Source organism: Streptopelia decaocto, assembly GCF_964273445.1.
Source record: "Streptopelia decaocto genome assembly, chromosome: 21".
NCBI classification, from domain to species: Eukaryota; Metazoa; Chordata; class Aves; order Columbiformes; family Columbidae; genus Streptopelia; species Streptopelia decaocto.
Window position 1 is genome coordinate 293,968 of NC_138676.1, and position 12,970 is coordinate 306,937.

Consider the following 12,970-nt stretch of genomic DNA (forward strand, 5'->3'; position numbering starts at 1 on the left):
CAGGTCAGTGGCCGCCCCGCGCTGCCGTACCTGCCGCGGCGCCGCGGGTGTACAGCAGGCAGTAGGCGCTGGCGTTCCGCGCGCCCCCGAACGAGTCTCTCTGCAGCTCCTCCCACGACGCCTCGGTCACCGCGATGTCGTTGTACTTGAGCCAGGCCTGGCGGCGCCGGTCGTACACGTAGGCCCAGTAGTGGCCGGCGTTGGCCTGGCCCTCGTGCACCAGCACGGCGTGCAGGCCGTAGGGAACCTGCGGCACACGGACACGGGCTGCAGCAAACCAGCTTTACAGAGACTGCAAACACGTTCGTGGCTGTCGCCTGGTGCAAGACTCTTTATTCACACAGTACATTTCCTACTCTGCGAGAACTGGCTTTTAAGGGAAAGAGCAACAAAATCCTTTCTCTGCTTCATCAGAAAATGGCGGGTTTTCAAAATACACTGCAGTGCGCACCTGAAACTGACGGCCACTAACCAACCCCACACCAGCGGCACCAGCCCAGCGCCGACCCCGCGGAGCTGGTTTCTCACCTGCTGGAGGAGCGGGTCGCAGTACATCTGCTCAACGGACACGTTGATTCTGGCAATAGACTCCTTCAGCTCTGCCAAGAACGTCACAAACGAGAGAATAAACACACTAAAATTAATGACTGCTATTTCCTTCGCTTCCAAAAGCGCGAAGCCGTGCAGTAACTACCAAATACTCTTAACGTGGGAGCCGAAAGACATCTGGGGCCAACCTTGCACGTCCTGCTCAACCTCGCCCGTCCATCGCTGCAGGCAGGTCTGGACGAGGCTCAGCTCTTCCTCGGACGCCGCGCGGGGAGCCGGACGGCCCGACGTCCCGGCCGGGGAGCCGCGCGGCCCGAGCGCAGCACGGGGGCTTCGCTGCGGCGAGGAACTCGCCAGAAAGAACCGCGCGTCTCCAGCGCCAGCATCCGGCCCCTCCAGCGTCCTGCCCTCCAGCGTGCTGCGGAGCAAACACCCAGACAGGCTGTCAGCCCTCGTCTCTCGTCTTCAAATACACCCAACAGAAACTGCTCCAGAGCCAGAGCAGGATGCCCCTTCTGGGATGGCACAAGAGTAGAACAAATTAACTGAAATGTTGTTCTCCTTTAACAGAGCAAACTGAAGTATAAGACAAATAACAGCTCAAATTCTCATAGAACTCTGTAAGTACAGATCCACAACGAGCAATTCTAAGAATTCCTTCCCTTACCACTACAAAACTCATGTATTTACTCAGCTTAATTTAGAGTGCAAACCAACCACGCCGGCCAAGTTTGTAATAATCCCATATTGCAGTAATTTACTGGTTGATGAAGCAAAAAAATGAGTAGCCTAACCAAAAAGAGCACATAATTTAACTCAGAATTGCTGCTCAGACAGGGAAAGTGGCAAAGCTTTTGGAAACGGAACAGATTAGATGCAGCGTTACAGTCACACAAACAGTAAATAATCCACTTTCAGGGTGCAAGCAGGGAACGTTCAGCTGAGAGGCGCAGTGTCCCGGAGCCACGATTTCATTGCCCTGCACTCACCTGCTGGGCTGGCCCTGGGCAGGTGGCACCGGCAGTGTCCCCGCTGGCACCGGCGCTGTCCCCGCTGGCACCGGCGGTGTCCCCGCTGGCACCGGCGCTGTCCCCGCTGTCCCCGGCGCTGTCCCCAGCGGCAGCAGCGGTGTCCCCGCACCCACGAACTCCAGCACGGAGCGCAGCATGTCGGGCAGCGGGAAGCGCGCGGGGCCGGAGCCGAACTGCAGGTACCTGCAGAGAAACGGGACCGGCTGCAGAATTTACTGCTCTACCAGCATCAGTGATATTCAAAACCAAACAGTTTGGTTCTGAAAACACGCTTCCCAGAACAAACCCGGTTCCGTCCGTCCTTTCTCTGCAAGTGTCTCTTGTCTCGGAAAACTCATCTAAAAGGCAGCACAGAAATCCACCTCGCTGCCCGCTCACCTTTCCAGCTTCTGCTGCAGAACCACCGTTTCCTCCTTCAGCCTCTTCAGCTCTTCCCGCTTGGTCTGAATAAGCTCTTTGCTGCTGTAGAGGTACCTGAGCAAGAGACACAGATCCCCTCCACGTGAGATTCGGCCACAATCTTTCCCAAGCGTTGGTAAATCCTCCCTCGCTCCCCCGTACGACCTGTTGGACCGCAATGAAGCAACAGCTCTGAACGCACCGCAGGACGGAACGACTCACCTGTCCATATAAATAGTCTGCGGGAATTCCAGCCTGGTGTGAATTTTCTCGGGCTGTCCCAGTGACTGATTGAACTCGAACCGGGAGAGCTCAAAGGTCAGTACCGGCGGGAGCTTCGTGAACCAGCGCTGCAGCGAGAGCACAAGGGCCCCAGAGGGGCTTGTTTTAAGACGACTGCTAAACAGCATGTTTTAGGCTGATCCTATATGATTTTAGACCGATCTTAACCGTCTGCCTGTCTCTAAATACTGACTTAGTAAACAGAGTGACTAGTCAGAAAGGTAAATTTTACAAGATTAAAAGAGTGAAGAAGTCTCAAAATAGCTTTCAGAAAACTAATTTTAATTGCCTGATGCATCTGGCTCGATAGATTATTAATGGGTCCAGCGCAGAACCCTACAAAATGAGCAGTCACGGCGCAAACGCTGGCCCTCAGCTAAGAGCCTCCAGGAGGAGCGTTTCCAACACGGTCGCATGCACTGGTGAAGAACGAAACACGAGTCTCTGCGAGTCTCTGCCGGTTCCCGTTAACGCCGATGCTGTGAGCTCCAGCGCACCCACCTGAACGCGCCGCTGCCGGTGTCCCGGCCCCGCAGGCCGGCAGCTGCCGCGCCCGGGAGCGAAGCTCACATGCAGCCTTCCCAGCCAGATTGCTCAGAAATAAAGCCAGAGCTTTTTCCTTCTATCCGCACAATGAACGACTAAAGTGCCTCCAGCGCCAGCCCCAGACCTGCCCCAGCAGCCCTTCTGCCTCAGGCACAGCTGCCTCAGTAAACGGCAGCTCCAGGCAAACCCGGAGCAAACGCCGGAGCCCAGCGCCGGGCAGGGCTCACCCACTGGCCACGTCCCTTTGTCTCTGCCGGTTTAAACGCCAGCAGCACCTTTTCCAGACAAACTGAAACATCTTTCCCTGCCCGCTCTGCCCCAGGCAACTCTGCAGACCTCTGCCTGTCACCTCCCAGCCCTTCTCCAGGCTGAATGCCCGTCTGGGATGCCGACGGGGACCGCTCGCCTTCGCTAAGGACGGCACGAGTGGTGTGTGATTCATGAGTAACAACAACTAAAAATGAAAACTCAGCACGGTCAGAAGGTAAGAGTGAAAATGAGAAGAAAAAAACCAATGGGGAGAAAGAGACAAATTCCAAAAGGCATACCATCGGTTAAGCACCGTGCTTTACCCTCCGAAAACATGGAGGCAGCGGCTGTCCCTGCTCCGGTACGGGCAGGCTTCAACAGAAAGAGAGAGACTTTACCACACGGCCCCAGCACACGTTGCCTTTCGCATTCCAAACAAACTCCTCAGCCGCTTGTACGGGACGACACATCTTTACGAACAAGCAAAGACCGGGCGTCCCGCCACACGGCACTAACGCTTACGTGACATCCCAGGCACCCAGAAAGCATTTTGTGTTCGGTTCGCACAGAACACTCGCGATCGCCGTCTACAGCTCTCGGAACAGCGCGGGACGCTGCTGCGCGCGCCGGAGCTCCCACCTGCTGTCCGTACGCCGGGGCCTGCGGCGCCTCCGGCTCCCCCTCCACCATCGCTCCCGCCAGGCACTCGGCCAGGTCTCGGTAACCGTTCACCTGCAGGGGATACTGGCCAAAGGTCTCGATCTTGGAAAAGGTGTTGCCTGCGTGATGGAAGCGACACAGAAACCACAAACTCATTGAAGAGAACAGAACACTCCGCTACAGGCTCCATAAATGCTACAGACGACTTTAGCAAGAAGAGCGTTTGCAAGTTTAAAGCACTAGGCAATTTCATCAGGAACACACAACAAATTCTGTGTCACCGCTGCTATAAACAAAACACTCCCAGGAGCTGAAAATCAAATCTACGAGACTCACTCACCCTCGTGGACGCCCTCAGTCAGGAAAGTGCCGTAGAAAAGCTGCACCATGGGGTTTTCCGATTTGTCCCCGGGGCTCCTGTTTTGGAAAGAAAAAGCACAGGCTGAAAACAACCCCCCGTCACAACCAAAGCCTTTGCTTGGGAATCTTCCTACAGTCGCAACTCAGGTGTTCAATCCAAGCACAACATACAGAGCAAGCTCCTCATCCCCTGTCGTACTCAAAAGCACCTTATAACACTCATGCTGGCAAGGGAAAGGGAGAAGTTACGGCTCTACCTTTTGAAATGCAGCTCCAATAAAGCAGACCTTTCGTGCACTCCCGAGGCCCCTACAGAGCTCATCTGCTCTGCAGGCCATGGTGGCGTTGAATAAATAGTCCTAACGCTTACGCACAGGAACTGCACGTGTCGCACTGCGTTAGCACATCCCGAGCCTCAGGAGCACCATCCCCAGTCAACAAAACCCAACGTTTTCTCGTAAAGCCCTCGGATTTTTAGGGTGTCACGTCTAGAATCTGCCAGGTCAAAGCCCTGAGAGGACACCAGACTCACCGGGCGCTCACCGCGAGCTGGAACGCGTCCTCCAGCCAGTCCAGCAGCTTGTGCGTGAACTCGCTCACGTCTTGCTGGAAGAGACAAGGGAGAGCCCCCTCGCCACGGAGCGGAACGCGCTCGGGCTCCGCCGAGGCCCCGCGGCGCCGCCCCCGCCCCCGGGACCAGTGAAACCGAGCGCTGAGCTGATTTAGACCGATAATGAACACTCTGCGCATCTCAAACTAAATCAGAGGAAACGACTGCGCTCGCTACCCAGCACGCAGATGGCGCCGCGCACAGCACCGTTATGCGGGCTGTTAAATTAGCGAGCGCGTTCATTCTGCCTAAATGGCACAGGGACAGCTGCTTGTCGGGTGACAAACATGCGAAGAGGCCTCCGAAAGGAACAGCGGGAGGAAGAGAAATAGGCTGCAAGTGCCGCTCTGAGGAAAGCAAAGGCTTTTTAACAGGGTTTTACCTGCTGTTCTTCCGCGGATCTAAACGCGTCCCTCAGGAGCTCCAGTGCTGCAGACGGGTCTACAAACTTACGGCGCGTCCCCAGCATTAGAGCAAACAGGCACTGAAGCTCTTGCATGAATGCAATATTTCTTTTTTCCTGCGTTGCAAAAAGAAGAAAAGCCAAACCCTTCCCGCAACTCAGAAAAAGCAGCATCTTAAACCCGAGTGCCCCAGAAGGCCCCGCACACACTTCAGAGGTGCACCCGCCACCCAGGGCAAAGGGGCATTAGCGGGGACAGCAGCCGAGACACGCGGTGTCAGTGCGCGGCAGCAATCCGGTCTCCAAATGGACACGAGAATTTACCGAAACAACACAAAATACCAGAAGAAATGATTGCTACAGCAGAAGGCAAGACCGGGTGCATTTGTGAACGGGTTCTGTCCGCACGCAGGGTTCTGTAGAGCATCAACAGCACACGCAGTGCACGGGAAGCAATCACGGGAATGATCTAACGAGCGCAGGAGAAATCTACGTCCGCCTTTTACTCCAAGCAGTTTCCGAGCACCTTCTGCCCTCAGGAGGTTCTGGGGCTCGAGATGGGCTCAAACACCCAGTCTAGAGCACATGTGAACAAACGAACGATCTGGAGCTAACAAAGAAGATTTATGGGACGAGTTTCTCCCCACGCCACCCTTAGGAAGAAGCTCCAGAGGAAAGCGCTATGAGAAGCATCCGATTTTTCTCCACAGTGATTCCGTTTTTGAAAAGTATTTCCCAAATGTGCCTTTAACGCAGCCTGACCACTGGAAAGCCGTTAACACAGGCACCGAGTCTCAGATGGCCCCAAATTAAACCTGCCTGGAGAAAGAGCGGAACAGCGAACCGCAACGGGGGGACCGCACGGTGACGCTCGGTGCGAACTCACAGTGCGGCTGCGACGGCTCTCGAGCACGTCCTGCGGGACGGAGTAGCCAAGGACCAGCCTCCGGAACTCGGGCAGCTGGAACAGAGACTGAAACGAGAGGCAAAACCCGTCACACCTGCGAGGGCCTGACCCGCGGCCGTTTGATGCCCCGTTGTCGCTCTTCTGCTCAACAGCTTTTTCGTTAACTTCTCGTTCTTCCATGGCCTTGTGTTACTGAAAACACATTTGCCAAGTAAGCATCTGTGTGCCGGACCAGCTCACCCGCACCCAGCAAAGAACAAAGCCTCCTCCTGCCCTTTCTAGGACACGTCACCGTTTCAGGTCAGAGTTTTCTGTTCTGTGAGACAAGCTTACGAAAAGCGTCCGGGAAAGGACCCAGTGAGAAAGGAGCCCATGTGAAGCTTTCTGGCCGCCTCTCCAAGCTGGAGACACACCATGAACATCTATCTGCTGGTGTGAGATGGTTACAAGAGACAAATCCGCTCAGTTCCACTTACTGTTGTCTCTCCTCACGGAGGTTATCACTAATAACACATGCTGCCTATTTGCTTATTGCTTCGAGCATCTATGTCAGTGTACTCCATTACCTAGAACCCGATACCCCATCAATTATGGAGCCAACAATAACTGCAGTAAAATTGAATTATCAGTTCACTTTGCCAGTCAAGCTTCTGTCACTCCATAAGCATTTGGACATCGCTGTACCAAAGAAACCCGGCACACGTACACACAGATTCTATGTATCTGCACCTGTTTCTACACCAAGTCCAGTCCACTGCGCTCTGGCTCTTCCGCGCACGCCCAGAATCAATTGCAACCATCTCAATCAAAACCAGAGGTCTCCTTTGAGCACGGACACGTTCACTCATCTGCATATGATGACGACTTCACAGAGCTGCTGCATACTTAATTCTGATAAACACTGACTCCAGAAGGACGTTTCTATCATGTTACCTGTATGACAGCGCTAAACCAACACGTATTGCCAATATTTTTCATGCCCACGGGCCAGTCGCCCACTCTTCTCCAGTCGTTCTGCTTGTGGTTTTCTCCCCAGACCTCGCAGCGTTTCCTTTTGGAGCGGTTGGTGCTGTCGGCAGGAGGCGTTTCCTGCGGCCTGTCACACCGACACGCACCGAGCTGTAGGACGCGGTCCCACCGGCGTCCTCGAGCGCTACAGGACCCGCGAGCGGGACCGCAGAGCCGGGCGCTGTTGGGAGAACCGAACCCCGTGCGTGGACCCACTGACCTGTCCGCAGTGTGTCTGTCCGCAGCCTGAGCTCCGGGCGACTCCGGCGCCCTGGCGACCGCGGCGACGTCGTCCTTGGTGTCAGCGCCAAGCGCAGCCCTCGCATCTGCAGCCGGAGCAGCGTTCAGATCAGTTTTCCACCTTTTGTTTGGGCTCGGGTGAAACCCGCGGGCGAGCTCAGGACTCACCGTGCCGGAGCCGCTTGCCCGCGGCGCTCCCTTCCCACGGCGCCGGCTCCCTGGCGGCCGCGTCCCCGACCGGCTCCTGCGCCTGCTCCTCCGTCAGGAATGTGATGGCTGCCGTCAGGTCCCCATCTGCAGCCTGGCAGAATGAGAGGGGGAATCCGCAGCGCCGGGGTCATTGCACCTGCCTGTGTGACACGGGATGCCTGCGCGGCAGGACAGGCAGATGCCACCGCGCTGCGATCCCCGGGCACGGCACACAAAGACCTGCTGGTGACGGGCAGCAGCAAAGAATGAAAATAACGATGGCTACAGTTTCTCTGTCGGTAAGCACTTTGGCTTTGATACCAGGACAATACCGACTCCATTAAGTAATTTAATTTCCCTCGCAAGAGACTGGAGTGGTCGCAGGAGGCTGAAACGCCACAGGGCTCTTTGCCACCCAGAATCAAACTGTGGATTTCAAGATGTTTGACTCACTGAGCGAGGCCCTCACACAGACCAGTGCTACGGGCCAAACTCCTTTCAACTCATTCTAGCATTTTCTGGACATTATTTCTCAATGAAACGTTTGGGAATTTCCTCAAAGAGCCTCTCAGTGTATTTTCAGCACAGCCCGCATCCTGCTGCTGCATCTCGAGGGGGTGGACGGCGCCTGGCGATTCCAGACCAATGCACGGCAGCCAGTTTAACAACACAATTTACAAATACTGAAATGGGCACGAGGGGAAGGGACCTTCCCAGGCAAACGCTGCTGCTCCCAGCGCCTGAGGTTCCTGCGTCCCCGGAGCAGAGACGAGTGTTCTGGGATGGACACGGCGCAGCAGCCGCAGAGCTGCGGTGCCGCTGCAGCCCCGCACGGCTCCTGCTTACATGGGGAAAACCTGCTCCGAGCCGCTCAGCCTGTGTTTACAACGGCGCCCAGATAACGGGCTCGAGGAGCCCAGCTCCCAGGAGATGTTTACAGCATTTTAGCACAGCGAGCACGGGTTTTAAGGTCTATAGTTAGAACTGTTCCCAGCTCAGCGTGGGGTTTTGGTTTCAGGTACGGATGAATACGTGTGAACCCCCAAAATGCACGTTCCCTCGCCAGCAAACCTCCAACCTGTGTGTCACATTTCCCAAGCGCCCAACCCCGCCTTTGGGGACAAACCCCGAGCTCTCCTTCCAGTGACAATGACAACAGGCATCCACCTTTAGAGCCGCATCCAAGAATGCCGAATCTTGAATCCCTGTGATCTCCTTCAGCTGGTTTAAAAGCATCTGGCAATCCTACAAGGGAGAAACAAAGCAAGCTCAGGTGAGAAGGTGACCGGGACAGACAGGGAGCTGGTCCTGCGAGGCTCGCCGAGGGCTCACCGCAGCATCGCTTCCTTCTCCCCCTTTTACTGACGGTTTAACACAAAACCGCCGCCACGCTTGCCTGATGTTAATACCAACGTCAGCTTGAACATCCTACTCAGCATTGCCCCTGGGCTCACAGACTGGCCGTGAATGGGTCGCGCCCTCAGGAGCACGTCAGACGGCGAGGATCGGCGACCCCGGCGCCGGGTGCGCGGCAGGGACACCCCCGGCAGCCGAGGGACGTATAAGGAGGTCGCGTGTTCCCAGCGCACCGGCCAGGCGCTATTTTAAGCCCAGCTGCACATGCCACTTGTGCGTGTCACTTCTCACCAACAATACGGTGGCAGAAAAAGGGCTCGAGAGGCTGTGGCGGCTCCTCCTTCCCCGGCACGCGGGTGACCCGAGCTCTGGTGAGATTCTTTAGCAGACTCACTGAATCTCCGCAGCCTCGCCTGCGCTCACTGAGCCCCGAATGACGGGGTGACCCGGCTCAGTCCTGCCAGCACCGTCCAACAAACCCCGGCTTTTCGCGCCTCACACGTAGCTCACCTTAACCAGCAACGTCACAGACAGAGAAACCCAGGTTCCTACTGTCTCGTTATTAGAAAAAATTCAAGATGCTTTCACAAGTTCCAACCAGGAAGTAGTAAGTCAATTACTTTTCTGAGCCATCCACCCATGCTGCTGCCGGGCACGTTTGGCAAGGGCACGTTTGGCAAAGGCACGCGGCTTAGATCACCGCGCTAATTTGGAACCTCGGCGTGCGCCGCTGACCCCGCCTCACGCCGCAAGGCGTGTTTTTCCATTGTAGAGAAAACCCACACGCTAATAAACCACATTACAGTAACCAAATCCAAGGCAGGACAGGGCACGATTCTCTGGGTTTTTCTGCTTCGCCAGGACTCACAAACGCTGCTGCACCGCAAAGCTAATTACCCACCCGCCGCTCTAAGTCACCGCTCAATGTTCTAATGATTTCCAGTGCAGTTCTATCCAGCCTTTGGGAACAGAGGTTTGTACGGACAGCAGGGAGCTCATCCCACTCAACAGGTGTCCGGAGGCCCCTGGCAGCCCCAAAACCGTGGGAACTGCGCTCGGCGCAACAAACCCGCCGGGTTTTTGGGGAGCGCACGTGGCTTCGCTCTGGCTGATCATCGCTCCGCGAGGCTACGGCGCGAAAACAAGTGTCGGGGCTGGTAATTAACACCAGCGGGCACCACGCTGCGCTCGGAAACACAACCGAGCCCAAGTCCCCCCACCGAACAATGACGCCAAACCGACCGCGCAGCGCCGGACACGGGGGACGCGAACCGCCGCCCGGGGCAGCCGCCGGGACGGACCGACCGGACCCGCACGGCGACCCCGGCCCCGAACAGCGGGCGGAACCCGCCGAACGGCCGGGACGCGCCGCCCGAGCCCGCCGGTCCCGGCACCGCGCAGCCCGAGGAGAAGCGGCCGGCGGCAGCCGCGGCCCCGGGCCCCCCGGCCCCCCGGGACCCCCCAGCCCCCGGAGCCCCCGCTCACCGCGCCGCCCGGGGCCTGCGGATCGGCCGGCATGCCGGCGGGAGCGCACAGCGCATGCGCAGCGCCCGGCCCGCCCCGGTGTCCCCGCGGTCTGGTCCCCCAGCCCGCCCCGGTGTCCCCCCGCTCCGGTCCCCCCGCCCCGAGCACCCGGAGAGAGCGGCCCCCCTGCCCGGGGGCTGCCTGACCCCGGGGTAAAACATACAACAAATACATAAACGATTCAAAACCCGAGCAAAAAGCGCGGCCGTCCCGCGGACACGGGAAAGGTCCCTGTCCCGGTCGCCCTCCAGCCGGGGATGCTCCTTTCGGGCGCATCCCGGGGACAACCGGGCAGGAAATGTTTGTAACGACAGAGGGGGCCAGACACCCGCTCTCTGCTCACCAGTCTGGGAAAAGGAGCAGAAACCGCGCATTTCCCAGAGCCAAAGGGCACCGAGTGCCCTGCCCTGCGCACCCCACGCTGACACAGCCGAGATTTCACCGCTCTTACTGTAACAAAACAGCTTAATGCCCCGAACCGAGCCAGCCCCCGCCAGGGACCGAGTCCGCACAGCCGCGGTGCCGCTGGCGGCTCGTCAGCGCGGCCGGCGGCACCACCGGTGCCACAGCCCCAGAACGGACGAGGCGCCCGCGCCCGGGCGGTCCGGCTCAGCGCACCGGGATGCAGCGACGCGTCCTTCTGCACCAGCGCAGCCGCGCTGCTCCTCACCTCGTGCGCTGGAGGGGCATGGGAACTTCAGCGTGGTCCTTCTGGGACCTTCTCGGCTCCTGTGTTCTCACGGACGCTCCCGCTCAGGAATCCGGGAGGGACGAGGAGGAGGAGTTAGCAGGGTAGATAAAGTAAAACCCAGCCACCTTATCCAGTTTTCTTGATATGCAAAGAGAAAACAAAATAGCCAGTCTTGCTTTTCTGCAAGACTTTTTCAGGCGCTCTTCATTAAAAGCTAACAGCCTTTTCAGCCCAAATTAGCCTTTCCCATTTGCTTGAAATCTTTCTCGTTTTCTCTGGAAAATGAAGGGAAAAATACCCAGCTTTAATAGCTGACATGGTTGTGTTAAAACCCAGGCTGGACGCGCTGTGGTTTGTGATTGGAAACGCTTCTCAAAATCTAGAGCTGCAGCAGGAGAGCTGGGGTGGAAGGCGAGGGAGGCACACGGGGGATTTTCACACGAGGGTCGGCGGCACCTGCACGATCTCTGCTGCAAACCTGCCTCGGGGACGGGGTTTGCGCCAGGCAGGCGACACGCAGCCCGTGCACGGAGACGGGCCTGGGCACCAACGTCCCCCCGCACGGCTCTCCTCTGAGAAATGAAAGGGCAAAGATGGTCACGCAAGACCAGATGCTGCTGGGTCACTCTCAGCAAGGCAATTCCCGCCTGACCGGGGGAACAGGGCGCCCGCGAGGGGTGGCTGCCGTCCCTGCTCGGGATGAGCTGCGGCTCCTTCATTAACAGCAATGGGCTCCAAGTGCCTTCCCGTGCTTATTATTACCTGCCTTTAATGGAAAATGAGACGGTGGCAGAATATTGCAAACACCTGAAGGGTGTCTAATGGAGAAGGGGACGGAAAGGAAAGTGCTCCCCTCCCTTCCCTGGGATGTTTAAAGGCATTGGGCTCCTTTGGCAGTAGGGTGAGGATGAGCCTTTTCCCTGCAAAGCTATGAGCACCCACTCCACCCCCCGGCAGTGATGACATTAGCCAAGGGTGCAGCACCCACGTCCCACTGCTGTGAGGGTGCTGAGAGGCCCCCGCGCCCGCACCACAGCCTGCCCATGCGCGGCGCTCATTGCATGTCTCGCAGCGTTAAATCACAGCAGACAAGCAATCTGGGGCAGCACAAGGCTCCGTAATGGGCGGCCTCAGGCCTCGGGCTGCGCTGCCAGGGCTGCTCCGTGATGCTTTATTGCTTCTGACGCTCCAAACGCGCTCTGAGTCGCGTCCCTCTCCCGCCGCTCCGCGCGGGCAGGTGCTGCCAGGACAGTGGTTCTGGGAGCTAACGGGACACACACGAGCGGTTCTGGCGGTCGCTGCCACGCGTCCCAGGCGCTGCGGGACGCGGGGCTCCCGGGGCTGCACCCGCGCAGAGGCGCTGCTGCCGCGGCAGAGCCCGGCAGGACGCGGCGCTGAGCCCTGGGCAGCCCCGGACGCCGAGCGCTTCGATTCCCAGAAAAGCAATTACCGCGCAGCAGATTACAGGGCTAATAAAATCCCATTACGCCATTTCAGAAAGTAAATCTGATCCAGGCGCTGCCAATTGATATCAGCTGCCCCACAAAAAGTCCCGCAAGAGCCCCCCGTGCACGCGTAACACGAGGCTATAATAGATCATGCTAATTAGATATCCGATAACAGGAGGGCTGATAGGAACTACATTAAAATCTCTTTAAGATGAAGAAGTAAAACCCAAGGGAGAACATTCGGAGTTAATGATGCTGCAGCAGAGGCTCCGCTGGAGCGGTCCTGGCCCCATCCTGCGCCGGGGACGCGGGGGGCCAGAGGAGGGGACGGAGCAGGGCACGGTCCCCAGCGCCGCGGCGGCGCTGCCCGTGATTCCCATTACCCAGATTCAATAAGGGGAAAGCGCTCCGAGCTGCCTGCGCTCCCCGGGAGGTGACTTGCCAGCCGCTAACGGAGCTGAGAAATCAAATTAGCCGCGGCTCTGCTCTCGCTCTCTGCCTGACACGGCTGCTGGCAG

The 12,970-nt window shown here is 57.7% G+C and overlaps 1 protein-coding gene across 9 annotated transcripts in view; it reads right to left on the reverse strand.

Annotated features, from left to right (window-relative positions):
- USP28 (ubiquitin specific peptidase 28) overlaps positions 1 to 12,970 on the reverse strand; it is a 74,824-nt gene that overhangs the window by 7,607 nt on the left and 54,247 nt on the right. For 2 of the 9 annotated variants that reach the window (XM_082070500.1, XM_082070493.1), the window contains exons 1-16: positions 10,275 to 10,342; positions 8,601 to 8,678; positions 7,413 to 7,545; positions 7,225 to 7,330; positions 6,930 to 7,092; positions 5,976 to 6,062; positions 5,069 to 5,206; positions 4,609 to 4,682; positions 4,057 to 4,133; positions 3,696 to 3,835; positions 2,202 to 2,329; positions 1,959 to 2,054; positions 1,539 to 1,763; positions 738 to 967; positions 529 to 599; positions 31 to 247 (exon numbers count right to left, since the gene is read on the reverse strand). In XM_082070500.1, the coding sequence (XP_081926626.1) occupies positions 31 to 247; positions 529 to 599; positions 738 to 967; positions 1,539 to 1,763; positions 1,959 to 2,054; positions 2,202 to 2,329; positions 3,696 to 3,835; positions 4,057 to 4,133; positions 4,609 to 4,682; positions 5,069 to 5,206; positions 5,976 to 6,062; positions 6,930 to 7,092; positions 7,225 to 7,330; positions 7,413 to 7,545; positions 8,601 to 8,678; positions 10,275 to 10,307 (1,996 nt within the window). In that variant the 5' untranslated portion in view covers positions 10,308 to 10,342. Of the gene's footprint in view, positions 1 to 30; positions 248 to 528; positions 600 to 737; positions 968 to 1,538; positions 1,764 to 1,958; positions 2,055 to 2,201; positions 2,330 to 3,695; positions 3,836 to 4,056; positions 4,134 to 4,608; positions 4,683 to 5,068; positions 5,207 to 5,431; positions 5,865 to 5,975; positions 6,063 to 6,929; positions 7,093 to 7,224; positions 7,331 to 7,412; positions 7,546 to 8,600; positions 8,679 to 8,829; positions 9,287 to 10,274; positions 10,343 to 10,764; positions 10,773 to 10,983; positions 11,124 to 12,970 lie in introns of those variants that run through there. The other 7 variants (XM_082070496.1, XM_082070497.1, XM_082070499.1 and 4 more) reach the window with 6 other exon arrangements.